Source organism: Diabrotica undecimpunctata, chromosome 4 (genome assembly GCF_040954645.1).
Source record: "Diabrotica undecimpunctata isolate CICGRU chromosome 4, icDiaUnde3, whole genome shotgun sequence".
In the NCBI taxonomy this organism is placed as follows: Eukaryota; Metazoa; Arthropoda; class Insecta; order Coleoptera; family Chrysomelidae; genus Diabrotica; species Diabrotica undecimpunctata.
In genome coordinates this window covers 132,268,638-132,285,831 of record NC_092806.1, presented here as the reverse complement: position 1 = coordinate 132,285,831, position 17,194 = coordinate 132,268,638, and the positions used below count along the sequence as shown (strand labels likewise).

Below are 17,194 nucleotides of genomic sequence, written 5' to 3'. Positions count from 1 at the left end.
ATAGTCAGAAATTCATTAACGAAGAAAATTAATAATGCGTCTAGGTTGGTAATTAGTTAACATGTATCTAACCAATAAACTCCAAAAATGGCAAAACAATTGGTTATGAAACACATAAATTGTTATATTATAAACCGTTAAAGGAACACATAAATTGTGTTAAAAAAGTCATTATTGTCGCAATAGGCCCGAAAGGGAATATTTAAATCCAGAAATCCAGTACATAATAATGTACAAATTATATTTCTTCTTCTTTAAGTGCCGTCTCCCGATCGGAGGTTGGATATCATCATCACTATCTTTACTCTATCTACTGCTGCTCTGAAGAGTTTTATAGAACAGCATTTAAACCAGTCCCTTAAAAATTCTTTAACCATGACACTCTCCTTTTTCCTATACTCCTTCCTTCTCTTATCTTTCACTGTATTATCAGCCTTAGTAGTTCATATCGCTGTCCCCCCATTACGTGTCCCAGATATTGTAACCATCTTATTTTTATTGTGTTTATTATTTCGCATTCTTTGCCCATTTCTCGCAATACTTCCGTGTTAGTTTTCTTCTGTATCCATGCTATTCTAAGCATTCTGCTGTAACACCACATTTCAAAGGACTGTAACTTATTTATGTGTTCTTGCTTTAATGTCCAGCTTTTAAGTCCATATTACAGTATCGAAAACACGTAGCATCTCAGTGCTCTTACTCTCAGTTCTAATCTAAGGTCTTTTTTGCAGAGAATTGTTTTCATTTTTACAAATGCATTTATAAATTATATTTAGAGTAGATTAATGAGAAGAAGTTTGCAAAGAACTTACCGTAAAGAAAAGTATGAACCGGGAAAGTTTTTCTACCGAGTTCAACCTTCATTTCAAGCTCCATAACATTGATACATCTGATAACTGTGACAATTTTAAAAATAGGCAAAAAGAGGCAGATCCCAGTGGATTAAAGATATTTTAAAGAAAAAGGCAGATCATTTAAATGATACAAAAAACCGATGCAAGTTAAAAAGACTAAGGACTAAGAATAAGATGAGATGCAAGCATAATTTAAAAGAAGTCGCAGCAATGATGAATTTGAAAAAATGCCCCCCCTATGTTAACGAATGAAAAATCGTTTTATTTAAAGCAGTTATGAATATAAATATGCACATAAATATTTAATTTTACCGTCTATAATGATAGTACTGCCGAAGGTTCATGCTTTATGTGGGACGAGTCTATTGCAAAAAGGGATGACAACGAGATAGCTTCCGCTGTAATAATGTGGTTAAAAAATTTAACTTCTACAACAGAAGAGATAACATTTAACACTGCGATAACACCTGAGTAGTTAGAATTCATCATAAATATTTACTCAAGTGGTATACACACAACGAATCAGACACAATATATGCATTGATTGAGAGAAAGAAGAAAAGACTGCCTACCATGAGTACTTATGTACCATATAATGGGCCCAGTTTAGAAGAAACTGCAGTTCTTTAAAATTGCTAATTGTTTATGAGTTGAAAATAAGTGACTTTTTCAATATTGAAAAAATGGGCAAAGAATTGACAAGTATTTATTAATAGGAAACGGAACACAGACAATGAACCCTTTCTATCCTCTAAAATTGTGCACTAGAAGATCGAAAGACACCACACTGATATGTTTTATAAAACAACATTTTCCCAGGAAGATTATAAAACTGTCAATTTTAACCCTTTACCGCATGAATTTTTGTTTTTTGTCAAAAATAAATTCTCAGATAAGAATTTTAATTCTATTTTTACGTAAAAATATTGAAAAAAATCTAACTACGAGGAAAATTTTATTGACCAAACAACATTGTAATATTAAAATCAAACTATTTTGAAACTACAGTATACACTATACAGTATGAAATTGCAAATAACAGTTTATTTCTTTATTAAGACACAACGGTGTTGTGCATTTTGTGCACACTATATTATGTTTTCCTGTACAGCCTAGAAATTTGCATCTTGACCTACTGCTCTCATCCCAATACAGAAAATGATTAAACCCATCTTTACGGATGTCTTCTTGGGGTATTTCTTTAGGTGGTCCTTTTTTTCGTTTGTTCTCGTACATCTGCTGAATGCTACTACTTGACGGTCTTCCTACTCTGTTCTGTTTAATTGGTTTTCCGGCTTTGCATAGAACATCGGCTTTTGCTAGTTTGGTATCCAAAAGGGGTAAATCAATTTCTTCGCTCTTCTGGCTAATAACCAACAGTTCACGGCTGTCATGTCAATGAAATTGGAACATGGCTAACATGGAATCAAGGAGATCTACACCTCCCATGTAGTTGTTGTGGATTAGGACACTGTTAGGGCAATCATTTTATGTATACTTTCTTGTTTGAAAAATCTTTTTTTTTCTCCTTTCGGTTCACTTCCAGCATATGTTGACATTGTAGTAACGATTTTATTATAAAACCAGGACACTACACTGACATCCACATTGTCTATATTGGCTATTTTCTCTACCAGATGACCTCTGCCGCGCTTGTTCATTTCTTTCTCAGCTGGCATCACTACTTCAGGAACACTTGTCATAGACAAGTAGGACTTCAGGAACACATATGGGCTGCCATGCAGCTACGAAAAAAATTGAGTTAAAACATTAAAAAAAATTGTTTTTTTGGTTTGTACCATTTATGGCACATGATGCGGTAAAGGGTTAAGAGAAAAATGAGAAGTTTTCTCGATGGTCTCCTACCAAAGATATCGGACCAAATAAATAATGGAAAATTATTTTCGTCATTACCATTCCTTCTATAAATCTTAAAAAACAACAAAAAATAAAGTTGTCGTTAACGAAGACAATTCTTCATGTTTCGAAGATAATTAGCTGCTTTTTAATTTAAGTTTTATATTATTTTTATAATATTAAGATCTTTCAATTCTAATGAGCAGAAATAAAAAATATAATTGACCTGCAAAAAGACAATTAAATATCACATTTGTAGTAAAAAAAATTTTAAGCTACAATTATCAAATACTTTAATACGATTGATTATAATAAATACTTAGAAATTAGATAGGTACGACAAACACTGTATTCTTGGGACGCCTTAATTGAATTACATTGCGTACTCAATTATTGCGCGATAGCTACAAAATTTAAGTACACATTTTAAAACAATTACATCATTGTTATACATTGTATTATTTATTACTCGCCTACTATCATCAAAAACAATTATATTGAATTTGTATTTTTTCGTATTATATTACTATTAAAAAATATATATTATTCGATTGTAGTTAATTACGTCAGGTTTTTTAGTAGAAATATTAATATATAAAAATTTGTTAATAAGAAAGTTTTACAGTAATTAGCAAGATGAGCGCTATCTTAAGGCTATCTTGTATTGTAGTTGTAGTGATCTCGTACTCAATTTTGTTGACGACAGCAAATAAGGGTGGGTTAGTTGAATTTTGTAATTTCTTTTAATTTTAATTGTGATATGTAAAAGAGTTTTGTTATAAATATTGACATTTTTCATTCATTTATATATACGAAATATATAATATATTATTATAAAGTATTCTCCTTCTTCTTCTTCTTGTTTTTATGTAGACATGACTCGGTCGGTTTTTTTAATGTACCTCCAGTAAGTTGTCGTTCCATCGTTTTCGTGGTCTTCCTACTGATCGTCTTCCTATTGGGGAACCGTCTCTTGCCGTTTTTACTACTCTGTTGTCATTCGGATTATATGATCATTCGATTCTACTCTTCTATTTCTTACCCAGTTCGTGAAGCTACCCTAGCTATGTTCCATAGTGTCGTACCATTAATTTTTTTAGTGTTTTTATCTCTGCTGTTTCTAACATCCGTTTTGTCCTATCTGTCTCAGGTCGTGTTTCTGCCGCATTAGTCATTATTGGTCTGATGTTTTGTCAATTCTGCCTTTTATGTCTTTCCTGATATTTTTATTTCTCCATGTTGTTTCGTTCTGGCAGCCTGCTGCTCCATTTGCTCTATTCACTCGATCTTCCACTTTAGTTTTGAGCTTTGCATAGATAGATAATGTGATGCCTAGATATTTAAGCTTTATCACTTGATCTATTATCTGACCTGCCAGCTCCAATTTACATCTTAGTAAATTTGTTGTTGTAACCATGCATATGGTCTTTTTTAGGATTAACATGTTAATTTTTCTGTGGTTATATTAAATTGGTGCAGCATACGTTGTAAATCGTCTTCACTTTAAAAGAGTAGTATTGCGTCGTCTGCATAGCAGATTATTTTAAGTTGTTTTTCTCCCATTAGATATCTTTTTTTTGTTTTTATTATTTCATCCATAATCAGGTTAAACAATAGAGGACTAAGGGAATCCCCCTGTCTTATCCCATTGCCAGCTTCAATAGGGTCGATTAGTTCTTCTTCTACTTTTACTTTTATTGTGTGTTTTGGTAGATCTTTTCGATCGTTTTGATTATTTCTAGAGGTATCTCTCTGGCGTACAATAAGTGGATGACGTCCTTTAATTTGACCTGGTCAAATCCCTTCTTAAGGTCAACGAAACATGGATATGTCGGTTTGTTGTATTCTAATGATTTGTTTTGCACTTGTCTCATTATAAATATATCGCCAATGCATGATCTTCCCGACCCAAAACCTTGTTGTTCTGCTAGTGTTATAATTTCATTTAGTTTATTTGTTATTACTTTGGTTGTTAATTTTAGTGTTGTATTTAATCAATTAATTTTTCTACAATTATCTGGGTCCAATTTGTCTGCCTTTTTGAAGAGAGGTATTAGGATGCTTGATCTCCATTCTTGAGAAATTCTGTTTTGCTATATTATTTTTTGGATTAGTTTTAATAGGTCTAGTCAGATATGGTCCTCTGTACTTTAGGAGTTCGTTCGGTATTCTGTCCTCTCCTGGTGATTTCTGTCCTCTCCTCTTCCTCCTCATTATTTATTTCTTCGTTCTTTGTCACCTCTCGTGTTGGTGGTTTATTATCGTCACCTTTAGCAAATAGGGATCGAAAGCAGTCTACCGATGTTTCCTTCTGAATATGTTACGATTTTATTAGTTCGTTCATCTCATGATACAAAGTAAAATTAAAAATTACCAAAACAAAAATTTTTATTTTTTTATTCATCAATTCATTCATTCTCTCTTTTCCTTCTGCTTCACTCCATTACTAGAGGTTTGCGATTACTACATTAAAATCTTCTTGAGTCTGTGTAGCGTTTAGTATTTAATAAACGTTCATGCCCGTTCAAGCTCTAGTATTGCGAAGCCATGACATTATTCTTCTGCCACCCCACCACTTAGGCCACCTAACTTTCCTTCAATTATTATTCGTAGCAGGTTATTATTTCTCATGATATGGTCTGGGTACAAAGTCTTTCTTTTCTTAATCGTTTTTAAATCGTTACTCCCTGTTTGTGGTGTTTAATACTGCTCGATTTGTTATGTGATGTGTGCATGATATTCTTAGCCTTCTGCCATAAAGCCACATGTCAAAGGGTTCTATCCTTCTTCTTCTTAATAGTATAGTAATATTATCCTATTCGGTTGAATCTTGCTTTTCATTTATCTACTTCTTGCCCATATTGTTTTAATTCCAAAAATGTATAACCAGTCATGTTCTTTATTTGATCTGATCATCGACATAGATATTTCTATAGTTTTTTTGCCATCTATATGACCACCAACTCTCATTCTTTTCATATCATTTCTTCTTCTTCCAGTGTGACGAAAGTACAGTAATGAAACTGCCGGTAACATTAAGGTTTTGTTTCTGTGTCTGTATCTCTACGGTCTCTACCTACTTATTATTTTCAGTCTATTCTTTTTTTAGTCCTTCTTAGAATAGTACCAATATCATTGCTTATTTTTCGCACTTCTATTATAACTCTTCCCTATATTAATCCTCAATAACTATGGTTATCATATTTTAACTGTATTTCTCATCTTTAATTTATTTACTTCCGCCTTAATTCTTGATTTTAGGATTTGTGCCTCTTTTTCATAGTTTTTTTTTTATACGTGCTGGTTTCTTCACCTTTATTACAGAACAACGTTTCACCATATTGTTTCCACGAAGTTTCGATATTTTCTGGGTTCGTTATAGATTTTTTACTTTTGTCTTTAAAATTTTTTTTTCTATAGTTTATATTGTTTAGCATTTTTCACATAGATTGCACACTTATTTTAGTCTCTTTTTCTTCTCTCTCTCTCTCTCTCTCTCTCTCTCTCTCTCTTGTCGTTTCACCATTACTGAGGATGAGAATTCTTTATTTGGTCGGACCATCTAATTGGTGATGATCATCTCCTCGGAACGTTTCCAGAAACAATTAATCTCTCTAAACTATTGTAACCTTTGCGAACTACGTGACTGAAAAATTGCAGAGTACGTTGCAGACATATTGTGAACAGCCTTTTTTTAATCTCGAGTTGGTTTAGAATCGAAATTTTTTGTCATACCAATACATCTGCGAACTTCTGCTTCAAATTTACTATCGTTAGTTGTACTAGAGATAGACAAAATTATCCACTATCTGGCATTCCTGTAACATGTAAGTCAGTCGAAGAGTTTGGAATCTGTCGACCACCATTATTTTTGTCTTAGCTTTATTGATTTTCAGACCAACTTTATTGCTTTCGTACTCAACTCTTCGCAGGAGATTAAAAATTTCTTGCTCATATGCTGCTATAAGTGTAGTGTCATCAGCAAATCTTAAATTGGAGATTTTCCTACCAGCCACTGTTACTCCACCGGACCGTCTCTCTCGGTCTTGAATTGGTTTGAGAACTTCTGATCTAGTTGTACTGTTGCTATATTGGACTGATACAGATTTTTAGTGCCACCAGGTGCATTTTTGTGCCCATTTCTATTAAAATATTTTCTAGAAAAAATTCTCTAGACTTTTCAATGAGTTGTCTCAGGTTTAGGATTTGTTTCCATGTACCTTTACCCTTTACAAACTCGGCTTATTCCTGAGGTATTTGGTAATGTAGATAAGTTTTTAATCTGTTTTTGATGATATGCAACTAGATATTACTACTCTTTTTCTTAGGGGATTTATATTTCATTATATTTTTTCTTGAAAGTGTTATTACTTTATCGTTCTTTGGTAGTTAACTTTATTCTGGTTCAACTTAAGGGTGCAAAACTTGATCTACGCTAATATGCGTGACTTTTTTGTAATATCATGCTTAGCTGACTAAACTTTTAGTAAACCATACTGCCATTTTTGTTTAGACTTTGCCGATATGAGATCCACTTTAGTTTTATCCTCGACTATTTTTAGAGTCCTTCAATTCTTAGAATAGAGGCCACCATTCTGCGTCTCCAGGATACTAAAAATCTTAATAATTCTCGGTATGAAAAATCTTATAGTCCCCTGCCAGTTTAGCTCTTTTAAGTAAATACCTTAGAGTAAGTAAGATACTCTGCTGTAGCTAGAGATCCAGAATTATGTTTTTTAGCGATTCATGTCTAGCTTTGTGAAGTGAAGATATACGACGTACATGCAAGGTGGAGAACATCAAGGATTGGGTAAGAAATAGAAGAGTAGAATGGAATAATCATATAAGCCGAATGACAATAAATAGAGTAAATAAAGACGGCAAGAGACGGTTCCTTACTAGGCAGACGATCAGTAGAAAGACCACGAAAACGATCTAACTTTATACATATGGCTTTACAAAACAACTGCCTATATCCTTGTGTAAACTGCAGGTCACTAAATTGAGGCTTGTATGTGCTTTAATATGATCTCCACCATTTTGTCCAAAACTATCTCTTTTATAGCTACTGCAGAGAGAACAGAGAAATATCTGAATATTTTTAAGCCAACCTTTATGGTTGTTTCCGGCTAACCATAAGATAACTTATTTTCGGCGGTGATAATTTTGCCCGTTTCAATCCTGTTTCCAAAGGAAAGTGGAGCTTTACTTTGATTAATATCTTTCTTATTAGGTGCTAAAACTGTTTCCTTTATGATGCACTACCTAACGTCGCCCGTTGAATCTTTTTGGCCCTTGTTAATTAAAAGAACTACTTGTTCATCTTCGGTACTCTAGCCTAAAATATGATCCAGTTTCATATTATTTTTGAGTGAGGTGAAGAACTACCTGTTTTTCTCCCTTTTCTGTTTGGTTTAATTATTTTTGGTCCATTTTTGTCCTAGTAAAGATATTCATTTCTGAAAGAAGACTGGTGGCAGCTAGGTAGCGCCTTATACTCAGATGTTGCATAGTGATTAAGCACGGCAGTGAGATCTGGCGATAAACTTTAATTAGTTATTTCATCGCGTCGACCGTTACGGCCATACTTAGCTTCTACTTAAACGTGCTCAACTCACAGATTCAGTGACGATAATCGGACAGAAAGAAATTTTCCTCGAAAAATAGCGAAGGGACGATAAGAACGGTTTTGAGGTGATTATATGGCAGTGAAATTAAGCACTTATCTCCTGCTTGCACTGCTTTAGCTTATCCGTCGTAATCACTTTCCAACAATTATGATCAAGAATTATTTGATCAAGGCTGCTTTACCAACTGCTCACAGTCTCTTTACTTCATAGAGATGTTAATAGCTGGTAAAAACTGTTTGCTATGACAATTAAAATTTAGTTTTGCGTCATGTGTGTCAAAATTGGCACAGAGGCATAATCTTAGACAAGAAATAGTATTTTATTTACAATTTTACGTTTTGTCATAGAGGGCGCCACGTGGATTATTCCTAATAATCAAATTGAGTCTAAACTTTTTCTGATGAAACTTTTTAGAAATTTTTATTAAAAAATATGACGTAAACATCATTTTTACGTAAAATTGGTACTTTTGTTTAAACATGATAATTTCAACCGTTTTCGATAAAAACGCAGTCGAAATGCTTAAAGTCTTAAAAAAGGATTTCAAATATTATTTCATTTATGAAAAGTATGCTTTGGACTGTCAGATAATTGTTGTTGGTAAATGTCATTTGTTCAGAGTATATTATTTTTGATGTGACAGTGTAGTGTAATGTTGCATTTTTTTAAAGTAATAATTACTTTTTTTAATTGAAATGCCTCGTCACAATCATTTTACTAATGAAGAAATGCGAGATATGATTTGCGTATACGCACAAGAGAATTTTTGCGGTCGCTCGGCAGCCAGAAGGTATGGAATGTTATACGCAATCAGAAGGCAACCAAACCACAAAACTTTTGCAAGATTATATCGTAGTTTAGGTGAAACTGGGCCATTTCACACTAAAAATCGGGGTGGTCGACCGAAACAAATCACACCTAATCAAGAAGATGAGCTTTTGGTTCTAGTAGATGAAAATCCTGAAATAAGTTCACGACATCTATCAGCAGCAACAGGAGTAAGTCAGTCGTCTATTGTTAGAATTCTAAAAAAAGAGAACCTCCATCCTTATCACTTCACTCCTGTTCAAAATTTACTTCCAACAGATCTTCCACGACGCTTACAGTTTTGCCAACGTATTCTGAATAAACATCGCAATGACAGACACTTTATTAAGAATATTATGTTCACCGACAAAGCAACTTTTACCAGACGAGGGCTTTTTAATTGGCGAAATAGTCATTATTGGGAAAAAGAAAACCCGCATGCTATTAAAGCTAGACATTTTTAGCATGAGTTTAAATTGAATATTTGGTGTGGCATTATAGGCGACCAACTACTAGGGCCTTATGTTCTTCCTCCGAATTTAAATGGAGATTCTTATTTATTCTTTTTGGAAAATAGTCTTAGTGATATTTAAGATGATCTGTCACTGGATGTAAGAAGAAAAATGTGGTTTATGCAGGATGGAGCGCCACCTAATTTTTCATTAGCTGTTAGAAATCATCTTAATGACGTATTTCCTCAACGATGGATTGGCAGAGGCAGTGATTTTCAATGGCCACCAAGAAGTACTGAGTACAACCCGCTAGATTTTTATTTTTGGGGACATATGAAGTCCTTAGTTTATGCCAATGAAATTAACACACGAGACGAACTTTGGAGATACATTTAAAATGCAGCTAATCTTATAAGGGAACAGAATAATATTTTTTTTAACGTCCGAAAATCCTTTATAAAAAGAATTAGAAAAGGCATAGAAATCGGGGGAGACCATGTAGAACATTTAGTTTGAGTTTTTGTGAGTTCTTTTAAGTTAAAGTGTGTTTAGTTTTGATTTATCGTCAAAACGGAAACCTTAAGTTAGTTGCAACTTTGTTTATTAGTTTGGTATTTGATAATGGAATTGTAAATAAAATACTATTTCTTGTCTAAGATTATGCCTCTGTGCCAATTTTGATAGCAATTTATAAATATACAGGGAAACTACTAGCAAAAAACGAAAAACAAAAATTAACTTTAACGCCCTGTATCTTTTTTCTTAGCAACATTTTATTAAGGTATATTTGGCCCAATAGCCATATTTTGGTCCAAATAACCTGTGCTTAGTCTATGTTCCAATAGTTATGACTCACCCTGTATATATGTATATATATATATATATATATATATATATATATATATATATATACATACTTATATATGTTCTTTGTTTAAGCAATGAGCACTTGGGATATGGAGTAAGAAGCTTCCTTACAAATATATTAAAAGATCCTATTGGGGGAATTAAAAAAATTATATCCAAGTAAGTTTTATTAATAAATTAATATTTTTAAAATACTGAACAATCAAATATTTTAGATTTCGTACAACGAATCCTACAATAAATATACTGCTAAAAGGTCTAGAATTTCTGCATTCTGGACAGGGAATATCCGGTCTACTAAAAACAGTGATTAGCAGTTTGGTAGGCAAGTTGGAAGCTATTTATCGTATGTTTGTAACAAGCAAACGAGACATCTTTGAGGTATGTATAATAGTAATTTTCTATATTTATTTTATTTTTTTATTGTGATAGTTTTGTCTTCGTTTTCTTTGTTGTTTTATGAAATGTAGTATATTCGGTTCATTTCCATTTAAACAAACGTATATAATATCGGCCTTAAAATAACAAAGCAACGCCAAACAAAACTTCAGCATAGAGCATTAGCACATCTAAAGAATTAAAACGAAAGATTTAGAGTGGGCTAAAGAAGCAGCTAAAAAACAGAAATTTAAGCCAAAAAACCTAACTAACAATATACAGGACACTCATCCTACCAGTACCATCATATTGATCAGAAGGTCCAAAACAGACGTAAATTCTCTACTCGTCTTCAAAAGAACGATATTAAGAAAAATTATGGAGGAATGCGATACAATTTCGACCAGTACGGGAAGTATAAAGAAATAGTAAATACTAGGCTTAGATGGGCTGGACATGTGTCAAAAACAAATGAAAATTACCCACGCAGATTAATCCTATTAACGGTACTAGTAAAAAATACGAATAGAGATAGACCACCACTGACACCGAAGGACGGTGTGGCTGAGAACGAGAGAAAGATTGGCACAGCAAACTGACAACGGTTGGCGGTTAGCACCAGTTTCCTAAGAATAAAATATTCCAGAATATGATGGTTTTCTACTCAGAATTCTTTTTTGATTTGCATGATGATGGAACTATTTTGTTATATCTAAATAAAAGGACAGTTTACGATATTCCAACATATTCACAGCTGAAAAGAGCGGCAAATGAGGTTAGACTTAAAATAAACATATAAACAAATCACGAATATGAAAAGGATGATGTTGAATCAATGCATAGCATTACATCTCTAGAAGTTGAATTTGTTACAGAAAACATTGAAAAGTCCAAAATTTAAATAAAGCCTATTTCTCGCTGACTGGCCCATTTCTTTGCAAAACTGTAAAAATCGGAGAGTAAGGTCTATAATACCAATAGTCTATTATTAATTTGATACATAGGTGATGCTAGAAAACACAAAAATTTAATTGGTTTTCAGAAAAAAAAAATTTAAGAAAGATGAAGTCGACGTATAAAGGAAGCCACAACAATTACAGGAGGCCTAGTCTTACTTTAGGCTGTAGGGTCACTGTAAGAGGAAAGGAGTACAAAAATAAGAAAGGGGAAAACAATTAATATCTGTTTCCGAATAAACTGAATAAACATTTAAGATATTGTTAACCGTGCATTATATTTAAATATGTACCTACATGGGTGTAAATATGTATATTTATGTGTATAATATGTAGATACATGGAGATTATAGAGTGAGCTAGAGAAATTTGGAGAACGAGGGACGATTCAAATATAAAGTAAACTTGTTTCTTAAAGGCGTAAAAAAAGTCCTCTTCAGTTGCATATTCTCTCTCTGTTCTAAAGACTCAGACAGAAGGTGTTCTAAGAGAAAGAGACTCTGAGCCGGCCATCAAAAACAAGGCTCAGCAAAAGCAAATTGAGAGATAGGCAAAAATGGCTGCTGGGATATGGATCACAGCAAGTCAAAATTAGAGGAGGTACCACCAAAAAAAAGGGGGTAAAAAATGACCTTGGGAGAACACCATTACTCCCCTGCAACAAAGAGTCGCTAAAAAATCAAAGATTTCTAACAAGCAGACTAGGTCATATAGAAATTTAACAAAAGCATTTAGGATGGCGGTGACGTACAGATATCATCGTGATACTCAACTAGATCAGGTTTAAGAAGACCTGATTATTGACAGACTTGAACAAATAGTAGAAAGGCTCCTATCGGAAATCAATATCAACTTCAGCAGTTCCATAAAACATTCCTTAGCGCAGAATCTATGGGTAAACCATTAGATTAGATATAGAGAGGTGACCTTTTGGCCCATTCCACTGCGACTTTTTCAGATCTATCGTGGTCCTCTAGTCCTAGATAACATTTTCTAGCCTGACCTTTTTTATAAAATCTAGTAGCTTCGAGACTGTACCTTCCATGTAGCTATTTGCCGGTGGATTTTTTCTCCTAATGCAAAGAATCGCACATTTACCAGACTGTCACACTGACATAAAATGTGCTCTGCTGTTTCTTCTTCGAGGTGACAGAATCTGCACAGGTCATCCTCTGATAATCCCATCAGCTTCAAGTGCCTATTCAACTTACAGTGCCCTGTTAGACCTACTATGGCTTTGATTGTTTTCCTGTCTTTGTCTATAACGAACTGTTTCGCCTGTCTTTGTTCTGGTGAATTCCTCCACCATTCCAGAGATTTATGAGTTACCCACTTCCTTGTAGCCGTTCTCGTTACTGAGTTTGTAACACCGCAGAAGGGTTGCGGTCCAATGAATTACATTGATAAGCCTTGTTTGGCCATTCCATCTGCTTTTTCATTGCCCTTATGACCCTAGTGCCCCGGTACCCAGGCTACCGTAACCTTGCTACGGTCTCCTAGTTTATTTAGGGCACACACGCAATCCCATACCAGCTTCTATCTGTGAAGAGGGCAACTGAACAAAACGTTCTTTCCTGCCTTTCTATTTCTTTTACGCAGTGATAGATTGCCGTTATTTCCGCCTGGAAAACTGTCACATCCCCTGTAAGTAAACAATGCTAACGAGTATATACTACTATAATACTATCTACTGAGTAATATATATCTATATGGGTCTATGGGAAAAATCAGACGAAAATGTAGTCGATCACAATAATATGCCCAAGAACCATGCGTCCTTACTGCGTGCAGACTGACGGTGCAAGTATCAAAGGAGACAAAATCAAGAGATGGAAGATTAGTTATTTAAAAATCCAAAGTTTGGAAAAAACGCACACATCTTGGTGTACATGATCGATGAGGTCTCATGCAAAATATCGAGAGCTGCTTATTCCGAGACGTATTACAGACTTAAAAAGGTATCCGTAAAAAGCATCAGAGGCCCCGATTGCTCCAATTCGAGCCCTGCAGGCGAACATTCTGTATAGTAACGGAGCTTCGGCAGAACCTACTATTGCTATGAAAAGGTTGGATGTAGCTTTGATATAAAAGCCCTGGATTAACAGGGATTAACAGGGTTGGTTGAAGGAAACATTGTGATGAATAAGCAAGCTTTTTTGCAATTTTAAGTTTATCTCTATTTAGAAGCTTATGGATATTGTTGGGATCATAACCATTATTGAAAGCAATTTGCTTGATAGTAGTAAGTTTTAAATTAAAGTCATCATTAGAAAGTGAAAATTTGAGTAGCCTAGAAATGTAACTATTAAAAGTAGACATTTTATGTTGGGTTGGATGATTAGATGTTTCATGTTTAACATGATCTATTTGAGTAGGTTTTCTGTAAATATTGTACTCTATAGAATCTTTTTTACGAGATATAGTCAAATCCAAGAAGTTCAACATATTGTCAGATTCTGGGTCCAGTGTAAAAGAGATGTTAGGATGGAGGTTATTCAGAAGATCATTCAGAATCTGTAAAGCATTATCTTGGGTTTTCTGTATGAGAGCTATACAATGATCAATATATCTTGACCAAAAAACTATTTTGTTGTTGTTGTTAACAAATTTCTGTTTTAAGCTGTCTTAAGATATCAGCTAAAAAAGGTGATAATGGAGATCCCATCGCTAAACCTATTGGTAGTATTGTTGGTGGTATATTTTTTGATTAAATTGGAAGAAGTCCTGATCAAGACAAAATTTAAGCATAGGTAGTTAAGATGGCATCTTTGTTTTTTGCTGATATGTAGCAATTGATTAGAAGGTTGTGTACCAAAGGTAATGTTTCATCCCTTGGTACAGAAGTAAACAAATTGAAAATATCAAAAGAAACTAAATAAAAACTTTCTTCTATTTTAATGTTATTTAAACGTTCTATTAGGTCTAAAAAATTTTTAATAGAGAACTTAGGTTTAAAATTAGTGATATACTGAATCGTGTTCTAAATAAACTCTGATAATATAGAAACTGGAGTGTAACAGAAACTTAAGAAACTGGACTGTAACAGAAAACAATAGACCTTATGGGACAATTGTCTTTATGGATTTTAGGAAGTCCCTTGTATAATAGTCAAACGACATATCCAAACACTATGTTTATTGAATCATTATTTCTGGAATTTAACGACAGTAAAGATAAAGACCATATTATATATTAGATCCCATATGGTGATAACTCTTATCCGAATAATTACCAACAAAGGAGTTGGACCAGCTAGTGAGAGATTGCAGCGAAAATAAACTGTAATTGGTCATTGGTTGTGAACTGAAGTAGTACAAACATCAACGAAAGAGATAAGTTACCAGAGTTTGTTTTAAAACATGATTTAGATATACTTAACGTAGAAAATATACCAACTCTCATAATTTTACAAGGAAAGAAGGTAATTAATAAAACAGTGGCCACGTTTCATGATACTCGTCTTGCACTTAGAGCATGTAGGTTGTCTCCAGGAAGTATATGCACGAGAGTCGTAATTATCTCCCTCTGACTGGAAGTACTTCTAGAACATATCGAGGGTGCTATCGAACGTGTAGTAAAGTTCTCTTGGTATAAATCGGTAATTGAATTTTCAGTAGGTTTCAAAATTTTTTTTTATGTTTTCTTATGCTGAAGGTGAATTTGTATGTATGTGAGTGTGTATAGTAAGTGTTGATAATGACTATCATAGCCGTAGACGAAATATCAGGAAGAACTAATTCAAGATCCACGAAAAACCGTGTACAGTTGAAAATAATTAAAAAAATTTATGGTGACTATAAATTATTTCTATTTACAGGTTCTACGGCTGGGTACCATGGATACTTTGAAAGAATACGTAAATAGTACTACACTGGAGAGTTATAATAAGGTTGTCTATGGAATTTTTGATTTCATGAAAGACGGTGTTAAATCTACCAAAGAACACTTCTTAAATTTATAAACCAATTTTTATATACTTATCATATACTATAGTTATATTTTTTTATTACGAATTAAATGAGAGGTAGAAATAAGAAAGATATGTTTTTAAATTGTTTCTAGTTTTACTGAAAAAACCTCTAATTAGTCCTTTGAAACTTGAAAATTTCTTCGAGTATCCTTAAAACGTGTATTCGCGAATTATAAAAGAACAAATTTAAAATAAGAAAGTTTGTATGCTTAAAATCAACATGACATTTCTACCAAGAAGGTGAAAGGCAATATACGTAACAACTGGGATAATGTAAATTAATGACTGGGACAAATAAAGTAGTCCAGTGTACCACGATACAAAATTAGTATAACCTCCGATTTCCATCAAGACACATCCATTTTGATAACTTTTTACGGCTTTATATAATGTTAAATATGCATTTCTCTAGTTTTCACTAACATTAAGTATATAAACTTTCAAAGAAAAACATAAATGATAACAGATGTTTCTTCCCTGTATAGATCACCATCATTTAAATAATCAGCATAATTATTGATTTACCAAAAATCTGTATGCCGTAAAAAAATGTGTCAAATAAAAAATGTAGCTGAGATAATTTTAAACAAAAATATTTATTAGCCTTTTTGTATAAAAATAACCGTTCTCTCAGAAGCAACGCTTAAAGCGACAGGCGATTTTGAATGTCAATTACGCTCCAGAAATAAATTTAAAATAAAATTTGTATCAACTCGACGGTAAAAATTTCATATCTTTTGATCAGAGCATTCTATTATTACAAGTTAAAATGCTTTTAAAAAGTAATTTGGTATGCAGTTTTGTATTTTGTATTATGTATCTTGTCCCAGATAAAATGAATAAACGTTGCGCGATTTTTGCTATTTTTTACGATTCTCATGAGATCAATAAAATGTATCACTTTCATTGACCGGTGAGAAAAAGCACGAATATAAATTAGAATTGAAAATTTTATTCATAAACTTCAAACAGGCATTTTATTCAATTAAAAGGAACGGAGAACTACAAAAATGAGCATAAAGACACAAAGTGGAGAGACAGAGAAATTCAGTATAAATAAAGGGATGAAACAAGGAGATGCCTTATGAAAAAAGCTATATAATCTAGCATTAGAGTATGTACTACGAAATATAAATAAAAGAAATCTCAGAACAAGAGGTGGTCAAATAATTGCATATGCAGACGATATTGCTATTATTGCAAAGAACAGGAAAATAATGAAAGAATTGCTAGAAAAATAAGAGAGGTAATGGGACTAAGATTACACTTTTTATAAGATTAGATGGGACTTCAAGATCAAAGTAAAATTGTGTTTTCGAAGCAGCTTTTAGATCTCGGAAATGGTGAAGGCACCTCGACCGGATTCATCACATTACCCACATATTTCTGTTACTTCACTGATTCAAAAGCTAAGCTTATTCAG

At 33.2% G+C, this 17,194-nt stretch overlaps 1 protein-coding gene across 1 annotated transcript; it reads left to right on the top strand.

Moving 5' to 3' along the window:
* Positions 1 to 3,262: 3,262 nt before the first annotated feature.
* On the top strand, positions 3,263 to 15,846 carry LOC140438408 (uncharacterized). The gene is made up of 4 exons (XM_072528088.1): positions 3,263 to 3,430; positions 10,540 to 10,626; positions 10,683 to 10,848; positions 15,619 to 15,846. Exons 1-4 carry the CDS (start codon positions 3,348 to 3,350, stop codon positions 15,760 to 15,762), a joined length of 480 nt encoding a protein of 159 aa, XP_072384189.1. The 5' UTR covers positions 3,263 to 3,347; the 3' UTR covers positions 15,763 to 15,846.
* Positions 15,847 to 17,194: the final 1,348 nt, after the last annotated feature.